The following is a 20,566-nucleotide window of genomic DNA, read 5'->3' as shown; positions in this document are numbered from 1 at the left end:
TCCAAATGCTGGGAAGGACCTCAAGACAACTTGGATGGTCATCACCTCCACTTAAGTTATGCTTTCAGTCTGATTAAGTCTGGTTTAGTTTTCAAAAAAATTAAATAAAATGTGTAAAGTTAGGCCATGAGCCAACAAACAAAATATTGATGTATTGTTGGATTAAAGGGGCTTCAGCGTAGCTACAGTGGCTATATGCGGTAAGGTACACTGTAGCGTATGTTCACCTTCTCAAAAATGTAACCACACGTCAAAGCAACAGCGGCTACAGAGATATCACATGCAGACCACAAGAACTGTGATTGGCTGCTTATATTTTCGCAAAAAAAAGGCACAGTTATCATCTCATTGAGTAGATTCATCTCCATTGCAAACCCCTCTGCTCACTGCGATCGCCGCTCTCTGTCACAGTGAATGAATGAACATAAACACAGCAATTGCGCGAGACAAAGAAAGAAAAAGAAGTTACCTGGATGTAATCTCTATAAACAGATATCTGCATATGAATGCAGAATCTGTAGGCAAGAGCCAAGATTTTGGTATTGGAAGTATTCTGGTTTCCATTTGTAGTCCGTTTGTAGTATTGACCAATCACGTTTGAGTGGGCTTTGGTTGCATGCAAGTAAACAGTCTATGTGGAGAGCAAGAGAGGCGGAACGCATTGGTTCAAATATTGTTATCCAAATATCTGCTGGCCCTACTATAATCCTGAATGATTTAGGTAGTCTCCAAAAATCATCCATGAGCAGTCTGCTCATCAGTATGATCGTTTGATCTATTACCATATGTAGATGCAGATGAGGATCCAAAAAGTAGAAATTTTGGCATAGATACATACCCTTTGTCAGTGGCTGGAGGAGCACATACATTTATCAGCCTTAACTAAAGTTTTACCTGGATTTTGGGGCATCTGGTGGTATTTTCCCTGTTCTGAATACAATGTGTGGTATTCCGCAGCTATTTTCCACCACACCCAACCAGACAAGCATGTGTACCGAGAGGTCCTTGCAAATAAAAGCAAAAGCAGAGCATGAAGGTGAATGCCACAAAAAACAATCTTTGATGAGGCCTGTTAAATGAAAGCATTATCCCCGCAGAGCAGTGCTTACCAACTACATAACTGAAGAGCTGGAGGAAAACTCAAACCAGGACTACTGTGGGTGGTCAGAAACAGCTCAAAACCAAGTGGCAAAACAAACACACACATGTTTTGTCCTAATTCTGAGTGATTGAATGTTTACAAAGTAATTGTGAAGCGCTAGCTTACATTAATCTTCCATAAGAACATACTGTCTGTTTGTAACAGTAATTCTCTCTTGGAATGTCATTTCCAAATTGTCTGCAAGTGCCTGCATCAAGTCACATCGGCTCAAACAGAGTGCTTGCTGGTCTTTTTAATCTGAGAAATCAAAGCTGAGTAAACACCGCTTTGGTATGTCTAATTCCTTGAGCTCCAGCGGTCAAATTTCACACATGCCGACGCACATCTGGAGCACTCTCGGCATGGAAGATCAAGCTTGATATCCTGCACATATTGCGGCTGTGTGAGTCTCTCCCAACGCTCTGACCCTAACACTTTACAGATACATCACTGAGGAGGGGAGCGACCCCGGGCTTCTGTCTGTATGGAGTTGTCAGGATTCCGCTCAGGGTGCCAAGAGCTCTCATCCATATTTCCAGGATAATCTTAGATAAAGTTTAAACACATAATTGTCAGAACAAAGAAAAGTACTGGGTGGATATTGGACTTTTATTCTGATGCTAAGTGCAGTAGATCAACAAGAAGACTCACCAAATCTGTCAGCTCTCCCAGAGATGTTGGAGTAACCAAATACAGCTTACCAAAAACCAAATAATGCTATGTCATTTCTTATCCATGTAGCTTTCTGTAAAGTTTTGATTAACTTGTCTAATGCTCAGTAAGCAACTCAATATCAACAGTGTTTTTTCTTCCCCGTTAAAATTTCTCTTTAGCTGTCAATGGACCTAGACTAGCCAAAGAAGCTAATGCATGCAATTTTAGTAATCGCATCTGTCTCGTAATGGAGGCAGCTCCTCATTTTGAGAAAGTGGGATGACGCTATTCTCTCACAGTACATTAAAGGTTCCAATACTCATCACAGAAAACATAACACCAGTCACTTATTCATCCAAGGACAATTGTTGGATTTACTCAGAGAAAGGTTGGGAGTGTGCTGAGACAGCAGAGACGGCAGTCATCCCTGATCTCCCTTGACCCCACCAGGGTGCGAATACATAGGTGTCACAGTAAGAGCTTGTGTAAGGTTTCACTTGTCTGCCTTGTCAGACCTAAACAGGATAAGCTGCGTATGCTGCCTGACAGATGTAGTGTGAGAAAAAGCGCAAGCATAGACCTCTGGATAAAAATCCCTTGGCGCTTCGTTTTGAAAATTCCCCAGGAGTGTGTAATTCATTTTAAGGGAATTAACTAACAGACCAGATTTCAGTTGTGGAACTTTGCAGTGAAACCTAATTGTTTATGACTATAAACTTTGGCTGACATGCTAGTTCTAGGTCTAGGGATGTCAATGTCAGTCGGCCGGTCATCGGACAGCCATGGTTAATGACTTTGTGATTCGCTCTGCTTTGTCTTTAGTGATGAGGTTGACATTTGTCTGAAATGTCTAGAGAATGATTTCATGGATTGACAAAAATGTACCCCTCAGAATGATTTTTAATAACTTCTAGCACCATCATCAGGTCAAAATTTAATTTTGTCAAATACTTGACCAAATAGCTGCAAAACTAATGACATTCTTTTTAGCCTCAACAGTTCTTGTTTTTAGAGCACATTAGCAAATATTAGCATGTAACACGCTAAACTAAGATGGTACACATCCCTGCTTAACATTAGCATTGTCAATGTAAGCATGTTAGCATCCTGATGTGGTGTTAAAGTTATATTCTTTATTTGTGTATCTTAAGAGTCACTGAATGTCTTTTGGTTAATGTGGGTTTGTCTGCTGTTCTTAACTGTAACTCTATAGCTATTTTGGCCAGGTCTCTCTTGAAAAAGAGGTTTAAATCTCAATGAGATCATCTGGTTAAATCAATGTTTAATAAAATAAATAAATACAAAATATGGTATGTCTTGTGCTATAAGTGAACTATAAGCCAGTATGTAACCAAACTATGACAAAAAGTAATACATACATACAGACATATTCTTAATGATATTTTAGAGTTTGTCATTTTCTGGAAAACAATAAATAATGTGGATGACTGATCCTGCATTCGAGACTGTGTATTAATTTAGTGTCAAATGAAGAATTCTCAATTTTTATGACGCCACTGCAGCAGAGTTTTTCTGGGGGTCTGGCCGGGCCTCATTGAGTTGAAAAGCAACTTTATTCACTGATTTGGGTGAAACTGGATCATATTTTGTGGAGAAAATATTTTCTGGTTTTCACTCTGAAGCCTTCCCCGGCTGCCCTGAGTTTCCTGACGGACAGATAGCTTTGCTTGTTTCTTTAGTAACTGCTAACTGCTGTGTCTAACATTCAGTGGTATTGGATACTGTAAACATCAATATCCACAACAACTCCCTCCCTAGCTTTGTGTTTTTACAGGAAACACATATGTAGAAGCAAGTAGCACTCTGCTTTCCATTTCATGGGAAATTTAAAAGTAATCTGTGTCAGGTGAATCACATGCTCATCTGCCACAGTTTTTTGCACAACTTGTGCCTTCCCAGTAGGACCACTCGTAGGACCATTCAGCAGAGTACAACTGTTGAATTTAGCCTGAGAAAAGTCGGGAGTGTGTTGAAACCACAGAGACGACAGTCATCTCTGATCTCCCTTGACCCCGGCGAGGGTATAACTCCACGAGTGTCACAGCAAGAGCTTCACTGGGTCGTGTACAGTTTCACCTTTCAGACCTAGATCTGAACAGGTAGAGGAGAATAGACCTATAGAGTCCTCTCCTTTTCTTCCTTGCTCCGCTCCCTCTTCTCCTTTCTCTCTTCTCTTTTCTTCCTGGCCAGCTAATCTCTTCTCAGGTTTAGGATTCCCAGTCCGGGCTCTTTGAGAAGGAGGAAATATGGGGTTGGGTAAACATCAGGGCTCTCACTGCAGGGATTACAACACCCATATATCACCGTGACAACTCCCTTTTCAGCGGATGACAAGTCGCCAGGACCTTGTGCGAGGAGGGATCCAATGACACTTCCTATCACCATTGCAGACACTGATAGCGTATACCATCACCGTTTTCACAACATCATGTCAGTTTATGAGGATCCGGTGTCTGCATATTCTCAGCCAACATCTTCAGATCGGTTTGAGGTTTTCACACATTATCGCACCTGATGTTTGGCTTGTGGGCATCTTCAGAGAGGTAACCGCACAAACGGAAAAAGACTCTAGAGACATGCTTTGATCACATGTCCTTTCAGTGAGACTGCTGTTCATTGTCCGTGACTCCATTTCACTCTCTCCTCTTGACGCAGAGAAGTGGCATGCATCGCGACACGCTGCTGGATGGATTGTGCCTCAGTGGTTAGGTGTTAAACTGAATAATGTGAAACCAGAGTCAGGCCTCGTTTGAGGAAATTCACTTTTTATCCAGAAAGACTTAACTGAAAGGTCAATGAGGTGGATAATTTTCCCAACCTTTCTGGGACGAACCCAATTCCATGTGCTCATGCATTTTAACTGTCAAAGGTTAAAATTCAATTAGCCAAATAGCTGTACTTTTCCAAAGGGGTGGGTGCGTCCAATAATTCCTCAGTGATACATAATGAGAGGCAAAGGACACTTAAATGTTCTCCACGGTTGTTCTTTTTACTGGTGCGCAGTTGACACCAACCAGTCATGTCAGAGAAAAGAATTAAACAATTAAGGGAGGAACAAAAGGGACTCAGAGTTTACAGTGGATTATCTTTAACAAGGTTTTATAAAAAATGTTGGAAAATATTGACGTGAAAAGCATTGACGTCATACCTCGTTTTACTGTCAGTGGCATCAGAAAATATCAAAACTTTGGCTTATAAGTAAAACTTGAGTTTTCATCTAGTTTATAAGAACTGCTAAGAACCCTAGTTCCATTAGACTCTTGCCTACACAAAGAGTCACGTGTAAAACTGGCAGGGTAAATATTTCTCATAATATTTACTCCGCTGGGTAACTAACTAACATTCACAAGCAGCTGCCAATCTTTTTTTGATCTTACAACCCAGACTGCCAGTTGTAATGTCTTGACATTATGAAAAATGACTTTTTCATCATGACCATGATCCTTTCCAAATGGTTTTAGTTGTTTAACTTGAAAGGAACGTGTATCCGCTAATTCATTTTCTAACTGGGAGTTACAAGAAGATAGGTACCAGTTTCTCATCTCTGTGTTAAGTATGGCGCTGGAGCTAGGACTCAAGTAGCTTAGCTTAGTTAAGGTACATAACTATCCGCAAAAACACAACTTAAACAAAGAAGATATACTGTGCTAATTCGCAAGCATTATGGGGTGTTGATCTTGGTCTATTTTTCAACTTGGAACAGTAAGGAGAGCTGTTTCCCCTATGCTAACTGACTCCTGGCTCCAGCTTCAGACTTAACCCAGTATCTTAGGCTACGTTCAGACTGCAGGCCAAAGTGACCCAAATCTGATTTTTTTTGCCTATATGTGACTCAGATCTGATCTTTTTATGACAGTGTGAACAGGTCAAGTCACATGGAATCTGATCTTTTCCAGTTTGGATTTGGGCCACTTTCATATGTGGTTTAAATCCGATACGGATCGGATCTTTTTAAATGCAACCTCAGTCTGGACACTCAAGTCGGAATTGATGCGACTTTGACGTCACTGCAGAGCAGCTTTTACCACAGTTCTGTTGAAGAAAGAGCCGCGGTGAATGAAAAAGCTCCACAAAAAGCCATTATTATACGTGTGGCTCTCTTTCTTCTCTATCTCGCCATCATTTGCTCACAGTTTCCCTTTCTTACACAGAGAGAGAGAGGGGTAACGTTAGTGAGTTGTGGGGCAGATGCGTAAAATCCAGAAACCGTAATGAAAAGGACATAAAGTTGTGAACACTTTTTCATAATTCAGGAGAAATGTGACCCGTGATAGGACAATGAAACACGGGAGTCTCCCATGAAAATTGGGTGGATGAGCAAGTATGAGCTAACTGGAGCTAACCTCTGTGGCTTGTTTACTTCTGTATGACAGCATGCTGCGTGTGACGTCGTGTTATTCTTCTGCGCATGCAGTCTAAATGTAGCCTTAGTATCAAACTTTTCATCAAAGAGTAGCAAGAAAACAAATAAGCCTATTTCCAGAAATGTATACTTTCTTTGGTACATGTGGATATCATTTGCCTGGGAATGCACCCACTCTGCTGAGTTGACTGATTCTGGTCTGGCATCATTAACAGCAGATTCTTGGTTAAAAAGCTATCGATCCATGGCGCCAACAATTAGCCAAAAAGCGACACTAACGGCTAGGGATGGGGATCGAGACCCGATGTAACGTTATGTCTCGAGCGTCAAATGTGATTTAATTTGAAATCATCAGGCTGCAGTCTCTGCCTGCTTTCTGCCGGCTCCTACACACACACACACGGCAGCAGAGCGAGAGGCGGTGCCATCGCGGTGGAATACGGTGAGGGTTAAGTTAGCTCCAAACTCCTGTAACGTTAGTTGATGACAGCTACGCTCGTTACTGTAAGTACGTGCAATAAAACCTTCGCAAGTAAAAAGACAATACTTTATCAATACACCTGTCTGTAAGGTAACGTTAAACATGTAGAAATGGTTAATTTAATCATCTCTGTCCTCAGTATCTCATCCTGCATGTTTTATACAAGCACAGCTAACGCTAGCTTGGCATTAGCCAAATGTTAAAAACAAGCTAAATAGAAAGCTGTCTGTCCGGAGCACAGACTGGTCTGTAGTCTTAAAAACTCAGCTGCTGGCTGAGACAAACCAGCCGCTCCTCCTCCTACCTGGTAACGTTACCTGCAGCCAGCGAGAGAGGAGGAGGGACTGATACACACTGATGTTATTCTTTCTAACTGTCACTCACTACTTGGGATGTCAGACAAAGTTATTGAGTTACGTTGCTGTTGTAAACATTAATGTTGCTGCTCTAGAAACAACATTTAGCTGTATTTAAAATATTAAATTAAAAACAACCAGGCAGTTAATATGTACACTTCAAAATATGTTATCGTGCATAATATTTATCGCGTAAGTGATATGTCATCTCAATATATAACGTTATCATATCGCATTCAATATTTTCCTCATACCGTGCAGGCCTACCTCATGCCTGCATGTTGGGTCTGGTCTTACCAAATAACCATCACTAAATAATAGTAAAGTATCGATAGTGGTATCGATAAGCAGTCTCAATAAGGGTATCAACATCAATAAAAATGAACGATCCCTATCCTTACCACTGACTCAAGGAAATTATTTTCCACTTTTAAAATGCTACTAAATCCTCCTCCACCACCCACAAACTTGTCTGCTGATACCTTTGCTGCCTTCTTCTAGCCAATTCTCTAAAGCTCTCAAAATCAACCATTCTATTCCCACCCTGGTCAGCTCCCACTGTGTGAACACGGCACAGGAAAACCTACTATGTAGCAGTCCTTATACATGTCTCCCTCCATCTCCCTCTGGTTAGGGTTTCTCTGCCCTCCCAGGTCAATGGCACTTCACTCTCCTTGTTTACGCCTCTCAAAGAGAATGAAGTATCAGAACTCCTGACCCATAGCCGTCCCACTACATGCCCACTGGATGCGATTCCTACGAATCGCCTCCAAGCCACATCTCCTACTGTGGTGCCAGGTTACACCCTTGCTTAAAAAGCCCTCACTTGACCCAACTCAAGTTGAGAACTATTGGCCAGTTTCTCTTCTACCGTTTCTATCCAAAACTATCGAAAGGGCAGTCTTCAAACAGGTCTCAGAATTCCTCTCACGGAATGACCTCCTAGATCCATATTAGTCTGGTTTTAAGAGTGGCCACTCTACTGAAACGGCTCTTTTGTCTGTAAAAGAAGCCCTAAGATCAGCTAAAGCTGCAGCCCAATCTTCGGTTCTTATCCTGCTTGAACTATCAGCTGCCTTTGACACAGTCAATCACATGATTCTCCTGTCCGCACTATCAGCAACCACTGCCTCTCCACAGGGGTACCCCAGGGCTCAGTGCTAGGGCCTCTTCTCTTCTCAATTTACACCACCTCACTGGGGCCGCCACCTTCAACTAAACCTCTCTAAGACTGAACTCTTGGTCATTCCAGCCAAGCAATCTATCCACCATAACCTCAAACTACATATTGACTCCTCAACCATCACTCCAACCAGGGTGGTGAGAAACTTGGGTGTCATGATTGATGACCAGCTGTCCTTTTCAGACCATGTAGCTGCTGTCTCTCGGTTGTGCTACTTTGCTCTACACAACATCAGAAAAATCAGGCCCTACCTCACTCAATATGCCATCCAGCTTCTGGTACAGGCCATGGTTATCTCTCACCTCGACTATTGCAATGCCCTCCTAGCGGGTCTTCCAGCTTGTGTGGTGAAACCCCTACAAATGGTTTTTGATCAGTCCAAAAGGACTCATGTCACTCCATTGCTGTGTGACCTCCACTGGCTACGCATGGCCTCCAGGTCAGATGCAGCCAGGGATCAACATGTGTGAAAACACTGTCAAATACATTTACGTTCCTTCTCGGCCACTATGCTCCTCCAACGAACGCTACTTGGCTCTACCATCCCTTCACACAAAGAAATCCCAGTCCTGGCTGTTCTCATCTGTGATCAACACGATGGTGGAACAAGCTACCACACACCATCAGAGCAGGGGCGTCCCTCTCTAACTTCAAGAAGCTCTTGAAAACTCATCTCTTCCGAGAACACTTCCTCTTATAACACCTCTAACTTCTAACATCTAACATGCACTTCCTGTTCTCTTCTTCTTCTATAACCAACAATTATCTTGTATTGAGTGCACTTTTTGTTAACTCTAACTTCTTTCCCTAGGTATCTACCCCATCGATGCGATATATGCCATGAGTGCTTACTAGTATTTAATTCTGCTTTTATTAATATGTATTGTCAGTTTTAGATCTCGTGCTGTATTTGATGCTCTGTTGGTGATTGTATGTTGTTCTTCAAATGTAAGTCACTTTGGATAAAAGCGTCCGCCATATGAGTAAATGTAAATGTAATAGCTCTTACTAGTATTTATTGTCCCTTTTGGATCTCTTACTGTATTGATGCTTGTTGCATGTTGTTTTCTCATATTTAAGTTGCTTTGGATAAAAGTGTCTGCCAAATGAGTAAATGTAAACGTAAATACACATTTACATTGAAACAAAAAATGCACAGAAGGGATAGAAACAAAGATTTCGTCCTGTTCTAATCCCTATTATCTTCAGCCTTTGGCCACATGTTCTCATCCACATCACATTAAATGTCATCAATCACTATGCACCTTAGACAGAAACACTTACTGGTTCAGCTACTCCTCCCTAGCCCTCTTCCTCTCCCTGGACCAAATATTCTTCTCCCTTGTTCAGACATTATTCTTTCTTTCTCTCCTTTTCTGTGTTATTCTGTATCCACATAAATAAACTCAACTCCAGGAAGTCTCCTTTTTGCTGCATTGTGGATGTAATTGAAAGAAATTCAACACCTGTCTATGTCTCTGGTTGAGATTGGAATTAGCTGTGGTTGATCTATTTTACCCAAATTACAATAAATGAGCCATTTCTCAATGTTTCAATGACAAGTTCAGAATTGCTTATCAGCTGTTTCAGTATAGATTTTGAGCTACTATTGTAGCAGAAGTAGATGCTTTAGACATAATTTAAGGTTTTGAAAATGGTGTCTTCATTTCTGACATATTGTGTGCAAGCATTTGTAAATAACACAAGAAACATTCATAGTTTTGCTATTAGGTAAGCTTGTACGTAAAGCATTTCAGAAATGGGTTAAATGACTGCATATATTGTGGAAACTGTGTTAATGGTATGGTATGAACAGACCGATGTTGGGCTAATTGTGTTTAGAGTTTTGAAAATGCGACTACAGATTGGACAAAAGGATGTTAGCGGTTGTAAAAAACTGTAACACCTTTAAGGAGAGACTGTCGAGACTCTGTGCACCATTAGTGATGTGACTTCCCCGTCCTCTATGAAAGTCACTTTTCCCTCCTCCTGTGAGTGAACAGCTATAAACACTTTTGTCTTCCTAAGTGGTCACTCAACTTGTCATACGAACTAGTTATTTTCTAGCGTTACCCAACCATGAGACTTCTCAGTGTGCCATGCTTTATTCCAAAAGTTGTCGTGCTTTACCTGCTTTCTAACAGCTGTCACGGGGTTTTCCTGTTCTAGAGGTCACCTGTCCAGTTCACCTGCCAACCCAGCTTCTCCTCATCCACGACCAGCCACAGTGTGTGCACAGGTGAGTTTTCAGCTTGAGTCATGTCTGGTATTTTTTCCTTGACGATATTAATCTACCATGAAGGAAACTCATCACTTCCTCCGGCCTTCATTTGTTCTTGCTGGCCATTATTTGAATACCGTATTCCGTAAGAGAGTTTACAATATGTAATTATTATTTATATATTATATATTTGCAAGACTAAAAAAATATTTGGGCTTTGTGAATTTATATAGAATTTTCTTTTCCATTTAAACTCTTCCACATACTTTACCTCCACTTTGTAATTTATCTTAATGTATTTTTTTAATGTATCTTTACCACTGCAGCTCTTTTTCAGCCCATAACGTCTCCCCACCTACACACTGTATTGCTACTCAGTGAGCAGTAATTTGTGGAGCCAGGCCAGTGAGTCGGGCTTTGAGAGACGGTGTGATATATGAGTCTTTGATAAGTGCAGAGGTGTGGAGATCTCAGGACACAGAGACCTGTTAGGTTGCCGGAGTGACCTGCCAGCCTCCTACAAGAAGGGATTAGGTTAAGCTAACTCTCAGTCATTTACAGTTTATCACAGAGTGGCTGCTTCTGCCAACTACTTTAGAGCACTTTCAGCAGAGAGGTCAGGTCTGGGAAATTTCATACAGATCAAGGCTTTACTGTTGTCTTTCCTATCCACACACACACAGTCACACAGGCATGCACCCAAATATAATATAATATGATGTCTGCACACAAATGCATTCATTAAAAAGCCAAAGAACTCAAGAGAAGAAACATCTACTTAAAGAAAAAGTATTCAAGATTCAAGAGATTTTGGTGTCAATTGGCCTCTTGAAAGAACCATAGGCAACTCATACAAACAGATTTGTTATTAAGTGGTATGACTTAATATGACTTGATATGATTTTGAAATTCACAAAAAAAGCCTGCCACAGTGTGTTTTTCCACAGTGGAAAAACAATTAAGAACTATTATGCCTTAATCTGAATAATTTGGAAATTAAATAAACCAAAATTAAATTAAATTTAAAACCTAAATTGAAAAAAAAAATATATATATATATACATATATTAGATTTTGTTAGCATTCACTGCAGCATTTGTATTTTCGTGTGACAACTTCTGTAAGGTATTATTGAAATGATTTACCTGCTCATGAACAGGTGGTGCTCATCAAGTTCAAACTGCAAGTTTGCATAATCAATAAAGTTTCCTGACTCCGACTTGGAACACTGGTACGAGAAACTTTGCGGAGAAAAGTTTTTGCAAATTTAACTAAGAAAGCATTTTTAAAAATATATGTCACGCCTTACACATATATGCATGCACAGTGGATTCACAAGATGTGTTTCCATCTATCTGTTTTAATAAACCTTTTCTATTTTACCATAAAAAGTGGGGGAAAAACAAAGAAACAAAAAACAGACATACACCTTGATGTTGTCATACCTGCCTCTTCTACTCTAAACAAAGCAGACATGCAGTTCTTAGGAATTCACTTAATGGAAACATAACTAATCTCTCTGTCTCTGGCAGACACAAATGATTTCTTCTTCGTTACTCACCTATGCTTACACGTTTACCCAGATCCCTCCTCCTCCTCTCTACAAACATTCACTCACGCAAGTGCACACCTACCTTGTGTCTCCTCCAGTTTCCCATCCCACCACCAGGCACTGAGGGCAACAAGCACAGTAAGTAGTTAGCTAATTAGCTAATAACCCGCTAATCAAATTTGAAGCCACCAGCCCTTTAAGGCTCAGGATGATCCATTAGCATCAGAGACTGTCGTCAGAGCTCTGATCCCTCCAATATTCAGCCAAAGAGCCTCACATTTCTCATCCAGCAGTTGCACCTTTATCCATTCACAGGCTCTGCTGATAACAGCCCTCCTGTCTGAAATGAAACGTGCCTTTAAATGTCTGCCTTTACAGTAAATGACCCAACATACAAACACACACAAACACACACACACTGCCTTTAAGAGAGTTCTCCTCGCCTCCTCAATTAGGCCTCTAATTTGGCTAATGGAGCATTAATGGAGAAAGAGGCTGCTGAAGACCCGAGCTCAGCACAATGTCCTCAAACTAACATCACACACACACGCACACACACACACACACACACACACACACACACACACACACACACACTATCCCCTGGTACCCAAACCCATCCACCCCCAACCCAATACGACACACACAGATTAGATTTCACTAACAATAGTATCAGAATGCCCCTCTCTCGAGACAACACACACACACTTAGAGATAGGCTTGGCATCTTTTGACAACCTTTAAAACCATAGAGAAACATGTTAGCTGCCCTTCAGGGGATGCAAAAAGTTCATCCATTATAAAATTGTACATAGATATTATTTCACACCTCTCAAACTGTTTAAAATGGGCTTAACACAAGGTGTGTAAAATGTAAAAAGGAAGTATGGCACATTTCTACATGTCTTGTGGGATTGTCCCTTGGAACTGCCTTTTTGGAAAGAGGTCTTGAGAAAACTTGAAGTGTTTTTATATCATAACTAAAATGTCCATTATGGGATTACACATTTTGTTGTCGCAGCCAGCAGCTTATTTTATGTAACTGCAACAACCCACATACACCAGTGTGTACAAAGTGGCTTAAACTGATGACAGAGGCCACTCTTCATTTGAAAGTGTCGGTAATAACAAAACATGTAATTCTTTTCTGAGAGAGGAACATTTTCCTGACACCCATTAAGGTTGCAGCATCTTTGAGAGGGTTTGTGATATTAGTGAACAGAATATAAAGGAACACTGGGGTAAAGACGTTCTGATTGACTGCGTTTTTTGGTTTATATATCTATTGTGTTGTTGTTATATACTTTTTTGTGGTCTATAGTCTTATCTCACTCACTTTTTTTTAGATATGTCTGAATTGTTATATAAGTAGACTGTTTAATCTAAAAGTATGTATTTTTGTCTGATCAAATTGTTAAATTAATAAAACTTAAATAAATAAATAAATAAAAAACACACTTTCCTCCTGTACAATGCATTCACAGAGAACACACACATGCACTCATTAAAGGATGTGGACAGCATGGGAACTACTGCAGTGCTGTTGATAGGAGGATCAACATGGCGCCATCACCCTGCTTCTTATCAAACACACACACACACACACACTCACACACACACACACACTGGTGGTCATGTACTGTATATGTACATAACCTCTTGTGATACTTTAAACATGTGTGACCTGTCTAGTGGGGCTTTCATATCTTTGTCATGCACAGCCCTCTCAACGTTTGCAAATTTTGGTGTCAAACATTATGCAAATTTAAAAACTCAAGTTGGCCAATTTCAAACCCAAAATGTTTCCATGTTCCTAAAAATCATTTTGTCAACATGAGGTCATCACCCGATATGCACATGTTTCAGCAGCATTAGTGAATATTGGCCTCATGTTGCGATAAGGCTGCAGTGAACTCCACCGATGATGCCTTGTTGGGCTGCGTTGGAGTTTCCAAAGCATGACGGTGCTGGCGACAGCCATATCTGATGCTCTGAACCTTTTCAAGTTAGCCGCTAGCACTTCAATCTCTCTCCCTGTTGCTCACACACACACATCCTTCCCACATCTGTAGATAGTGTCCTGCTCCAGTCTCCAGGCCTTCGATAAGGGGACCCCCTGAAAAAAGAGGAGGGGTGCAGCGAGCATTCATAGCGAGCAATCAGAGTGGAAACCCTGAGAGAGTGTGTGTATGTGTCTGTGTGTGTGTGTGCCTGTGCAGTCATGCTAATCTCAAGCCCGGCTCCATAAACACTGCTGCGGCCCTGCAGAGCCAGATCCCGAGCAGCCAAGCGGCTCTGCGGCTCCAAGTCTGATGAATCGCGTCACACCACGCTGCCGCCACTGCTGCTGACCGACAACAAGACTAGATTAGCTTGAGCCCTATCTGATGATGTCATCAATATATTTGGGTGATTAGGGTAAAAAAGGGGTTTGTACTTCTCCTGACTCAGTGGATCATTAAAGAACAACTACAATAAATACAGACGCAGAGTTAGAATCACACATCTTATTAAATAAATTATAAAATTGTATTATTATTAAATATCATTCCAAAAGATGTAGTCATGTTAAGTTTCATAAAAATTGGACCACTACCATCCCAGATAAGTTAAGGTAAACAAGACTAAGAGTCTACAGCTATGATCAAGTCTGTTCCGGTGCCTATGGATTTAACACGAAACATGCAACTAACATCTGTTCACTGTTCACTGCCCTGAAATATTTGAAGTCATGCACAGTGACAGTGTGTTTGTATTGTCACTTTCTCATCTTATCACAAACTACATTCTTTATAACATATTATTATTGTCTACATTTGATTTCCCGTTCGCAAGAAGATTACTGCCATTTTTCTTCTGCCTCACTTTTGATTGGCTTCCTGAATTTAAACTGGCTGTGATTGGTCTGTACTGAGAACAGGCTTAGGTTGTGAGAGGCAAAAACAGATAAGAGCCGGAGCCAGTCCAAATAAAGACCAGCAGTCTGTTAGCATTCCTCACGTTGCTTGTTACCCCCTACCACACACACAGACATTCCTCTGCTGTATCAGAAAAAAAACACAAATACACTTTCAGAGCTTCTGTTAAATAAAAATTTAAAATGGTAATGTGTGAGTTAAGTGAGTTTCCCACTGTTTGAGTTGCTGAAACATGTTGAAAGCTAATTTTAATATCTCAAAAGTACCCTGGCTTCCAGCTGAGGTGAACATGGTGCACAGCTCAAAGACTTACAGTGGAATCACAAATATGCACACAAAATAACTTAGAGTAAAACAGATAACGGACACACCACATGAAACTGAAGAGCAGCACAGTTGCCATCATGGTATGATGGAAGTATAGGATATCACAACAACATTTTGTTGCACTTAAGAAAAGCTAAAGTTAAGCTTAATTCTACGATTTAGTTTTCTGATATTTTCATCCAGTGTGACTTAAGTTGGATTTCCATCATGATGGTAAACCTGCCATGAGCAGCTGTGATCAGAACCTGTGATCCATATGTGCATCCATAATCACAGGAACGTCCCAGGAATGTTACTTACTTTGACAACATGTTGGAGGTTTGAGGTTAATCTAATCTATCTAATCTTATAAGTACACTGTTGCCTGAAGTTCATATATGACTGCATCTTTTCCTCCAAACTGACTAGAGAGTTACTCTTTAATAAAAGGATGAGGATAGGTTCAAATTATTCAAATTATTCAAAGTCTGTCCATCTAAAATACTACTTGGAACACATCCATTTAATAAGGAAAACTTGCCAAGACAAGAGAAATTATCATGGATAACTTATTTATGTCAACTTACACTACATTAAGCATGTGTTATAACTAAATACATAAGGCACAAGCACCCAACATATTTTTAGTGACCATGTTCACACCTTGGATGTCTGAGCATTAACTCCAGCTGGCACGATGTAGATATCTTTGTTAATTATTCCAGCCCATATGATATACAGCCTGCTTACACACTTTTAACTTTTTCTGTTGGATAAATAAGAACAGTTGTTTATTAGTCTTACAATATATAATAGTGTTGTTTCAAACATGCATGCAAAGGAGTAGCAGAGCTTGACATTTAAATATGTTTATTAGCTTTCAAGTTGGGGGTAACTTTTTTGTTGTTAAATGCTTTCTACAACAAATTATTAATTCTCCAAATTCCTTCCAATGAATTTGGCATTAAAAATAATATTATTAATTTCTTTGTGTACAAAACACTCAGACTGCTGTTTTAAAATTCTCATACTTTGACTGTCTGTGTCTTGCCTTCCTGCTGCATGCCTTACATACCATGTTTCTTGGCATCCATTGTCAGTTCATTCATTGTTCATTGTTGTGTTTCCCCTGTTTTCACTCAAAATTCTACAGTGAAGTAAATTGTACTGTATTCATAGTTTTCAGTCACGTGTACCACAGATGCCAACAGGTGGCCACCTGTTGGAGCACACAACAACTTCTGGGTGTTAGCAGTAAAATGCAAATGACCTTAAATGCCCCCGGTTGCTACCATGGTAGCAGGGGCGTTGCTAGACATGAAGCTCTACTGTGGCACAGGCCCCCATATCCCTCGTGTAAATTTTTTATTTATTTTTGATTGAAGTCTATGAAATGTGTTAGTATGCCAGGTATTACCAGCTTCCTTTGCTTAGCCAGTCAGAAAGGGATTTGACCGGAGTATAAGCACACATACCCATTTTATGTATGCTATTACCTATTAGCCATGTAAACAATTTGCCACTGCTGCACAGTCACACCTGACACTGCACTGCTCTCACTACTACCTTTTAAACAGTCTGTCTCTGCTATAAGCTTGAATGGAAACCTCTTCTAGAAAAATCCTCAGTCTGTTAAGACTGCTGCTGGCTGTACATCTCAGGCTGTGCTGGTAGTGGATTTGGATCAACTGTGCTCTTACTGGCTTACGATCCAGCATCCACTGTACTGACAAATTAAAGCATAGCCCCTTTAAATAATAGATGTCAATACTTGCTAGATATTAATGTTATCAACTGCATCAGGCCCATTCAAACTGTCTCCCAGGTGTCCTTTAACATTTTCAAAGCTAAAATACTATTTATACTTGGGCTGGGCGGTATGGCCAAAAATGTTATCACGATAAAAAGATCTCATATCATTCGATATCCATAATTATCAGGATAAATATCAAATCATGATTTCTATCGAGTTTAAAGGCTGATTTTTGCTCCTTAGGGAAAGCTGAAAAAAACAGATAGTCAATTGTAGTTTAAATTATTCTTTGTGGATCACTTCACAAATCTGAGCTAGAACATTCAAAATAATTATGTTAAAATCTTTTTTCAACAAATATGCATGAGTTAAATAACTCACAGTCTGGCATGCAACTAAGACAAAAACAGACCTTGCTGTGCTGCTCAGCTGGCTTAGCAGGACAGACAGTACAGAGGCTGACTCACTGCAGCTTGGCTACACATGAATCTGCTTACATTAGACTTTCAGAGGAGATAACACAAGTTTACCTGACTGCTGTTCCAGTAAGTCACTCTCATTGAGTTATATTTTCATTTTTTGCCCAGAAGGATAGTCCCTCTTTTTCCTCTCATCTACGTTGTAAACCCTCGCTTTCAACATTTACTAATTTTTTGCGACATTTTATATAATTAACAATGTGCCTTTTCGCAGTAGCCGGTAGTTTTATTTTGAAAGTGTAACGGGACGTTGCATGTATATTATTGCTAACTTGACCGGATGTTGCCAATTGTTGCTAACTTGACCGCGGAGCCCTACATGTCCAAAACCAACGCCAAGGGGTCTTAACAAACTTACTGGGGCACATGGATACAGGGGCACTTGCCCCAGTAAAAAGGCATGCCTCTGCATGGTAGTAAGGATGACAAACAGTGCCATTACTTTTTCTGGGGCAGGGTGGCAAAAGAAAATGATACCCTTTGTGGCAAAACCCAAAGCCCGACAGGCCTGCTATGATAGTGCTAGATATGGTTGCTAAGCTATTACTGGAAATACAAGAGAAGGGTTTAGCTAACAGTCAATTCTTTAATAAACAAGGGTTACTTATCAACAATGTTTATGTCCTATAACCTCTATTAAAAATCTTTAACATGCTGTAGAAAAACAAAGAAACTGTGCAAAATATCTCACTTAAAGCAATAAGACAGTAGTAGTGAATTGTGTAAAACCTGCTGCACTGCTGTCCACTATCATGCAGTCAGAAAATGCATAGCTTTACTTTTACCTGCTGTGGTCAGACAGGCTGGTTCCTATCTTTGGCTTATTTAACAGGATGTTCATCGTCAATGTTTCCTTTGAGAACCAGTGTTGACTGACGTGGATCATAAACTGTCTTAGTTTTTGCTCTAGATGAATGAGAAGCTGTCAAGTTCAGGACAAAAGCTCCTGAGTGGGAACTGCCATCAGCACCAGACATGGTATTTACACGGAGGGCTTTCTCTTCCTAAGCAAAACACCAGGCGTCAAACACAAAAACCGGTCGCTGTTAAAAACCGCCAAGCAACAACGCATACGCCCTCTCACACTTTTGCACATTCATGCCATGGGAAGTAGGATGCCGTTCATTATGAGCAATTGTTTTGCTTGTGTCAGCTTTTACGAGTGAATGAGGAGATGTTAATTTCCTGATCCTCGTAGCTGAGACCACACAGCCTCCAGAGTGTGCATTGGAGTTGAATGATTCTGTTCTCCCTGAGATGAACACGCATGCTCACAGGCTAGCAGGACCTACATGATTATTATGTAAAGATGGATTCTTACAGCTGCAGCTATACAAAATGTGATGCTTTTGTTTTCTGCTGGCATTCGTAGATGCCAAACCTCTCCATGAGCTGTATGTGAAACTCACTCACAGGAGCAAAAATGTGTTTTCTGAGGCCACTGTGACCACTGATCTTTGATGCCAAATTCTAATCAGTTCATCCTCGTGTCCAAGTGGACATTTGTGCCAAATTTGAAGAAATTCCTTCAAGGCGTTCCTGAGATATCGTTCATGGGATCGGGGCGGACGGAAGGGCAAACTGAAAACATTATGGTGACACATTAACTTTCCACTTAGTTTTTGGTCTAGATCATATCCTCTGCTATCGCTGCTGGTTGCAAAAATAATGTTGGAGTACCTTAAATACTGTTAATGCATTAATAATTATTTTTAATATAAACATTTAATAATTGAGTCATGTAAAAGGTTTAGTTGCAGTGAATTATCACCCAACAAAGAAGATCCACTGAGCTTTTAATAAACTGTTTAGCTCATCATTTACTGAAGAATGTGACTGCAGAGTCCAGTCTCATCACAGCAGGTAGCTGTTTTCAGTGAAAAAATTGAACAGTAATCCAACTGTATGACCAGCCCAGCCCAAAAAAACAAAGTTAGCGACTAGCTAGTCTGTGGCATGTTTTGGGAGGGGCCAGCTGCCCTGTAACACAGACCTTGGACCCCCCTATGTACCCCCTCTGAACAAAAAGTCTACAATAATCATAGTAATATATCTTCCTTGCGATGAGATGGCGCTGATACGAAAGGCAGAACAAATTTGTCTCAATAGTCGGATCCTTTCGGATGTTACTGTCACTGTCCAGTGTCGTGCCAAGGTAGTTATCCCTGATAGAAAGTGTTCCGTCTGCCACAGAGCACAAGTGCATTCAACGGTGAAGGTGACTTCACGAAAGTAAATGAAAAATATAACACGTGGATTGATTCATCTATCGTTTTAATATTGATTTATCAACATGGTTTTTGCAGAGCAAGCTAGCACACGGATTATAAGAATGCTTTTATAGGCTACACCATTTCACTTATTTCACTTAGTCATCCATGTTACTGTTTGGAAGCTAGATCCAGACAGACTGTCACATTTTTCAAGTAAACTGCTCCTACACTCCTAATATCTATGCTATTGATACTGTGAAATCAAGATCACTGTAATCAGCTTAACACATTGCTCGCCTCAATGTTACATCTAATGTACATTAAACTGAATGCAGCTTTGTAGACAATATTTTGGCCTTGTAATCCATGTTTCCATTGCATAGATAGCCTTAGGATATTGTTGGAAATTGTTCTCAGCCCCCCTCCTTAAAGGGTAAATAATTATCAAAACAATTTAATAGTGCATTGCATTTAAACAGCACTTTTCATACACAGAAAGCGATAACAGTAGCGTACTAGGGTCGACCGATATGGTTTTTTTCACGCCGATGCCGATACCGATCTTTTGAAATCCGGGTCGGCCGATGGCCGATTAATGCTGCCGATTTATTTTGGCCGATATTTGCTTGGTTTTTAACCTCTATTTGCACCGAACTGAAGCACAGAAATCCGCGTTGATATTCGGTGCGGTAGATAACGGTCGTTAAGGTTCCAGTGCCGTATTAGCACCGGGTCTGTCTGTAGCTACCCGTCAGCAAAGCAAAGCCAGTCTGTCACTAGCCTATAGTGCGTTGGTCTCTTTTTTATTACTTATTTCTCTGCATTGAGTGACAACCCTCTCAAATATAAGACACACAAACAGAACAAATAAAAGTCTCAGATTCACTCTGTAATTGCAAAATTATTGCTTACTTATTGTGACATG

The 20,566-nt window shown here is 40.4% G+C and overlaps 1 protein-coding gene across 2 annotated transcripts in view; it reads right to left on the bottom strand.

The window, feature by feature from the left end:
• Positions 1 to 20,566, bottom strand: part of crppa (CDP-L-ribitol pyrophosphorylase A) — a 61,328-nt gene that overhangs the window by 11,247 nt on the left and 29,515 nt on the right. Inside the window, exon 10 of one of the 2 annotated variants that reach the window (XM_046044245.1) lies at positions 895 to 1,004. The exons of the other annotated variant lie outside the window; for it this stretch is intronic. Coding sequence (XP_045900201.1) covers positions 895 to 1,004 — 110 coding nt within the window. The remainder of the gene's footprint in view (positions 1 to 894; positions 1,005 to 20,566) is intronic. 2 annotated transcript variants of the gene reach the window in all.

Source organism: Micropterus dolomieu, linkage group LG03, assembly GCF_021292245.1.
Source record: "Micropterus dolomieu isolate WLL.071019.BEF.003 ecotype Adirondacks linkage group LG03, ASM2129224v1, whole genome shotgun sequence".
Classification (NCBI taxonomy): Eukaryota; Metazoa; Chordata; class Actinopteri; order Centrarchiformes; family Centrarchidae; genus Micropterus; species Micropterus dolomieu.
The sequence above is the reverse complement of the archived record's forward strand: the minus strand, read 5'-3'. Positions and strand labels throughout refer to the sequence as shown.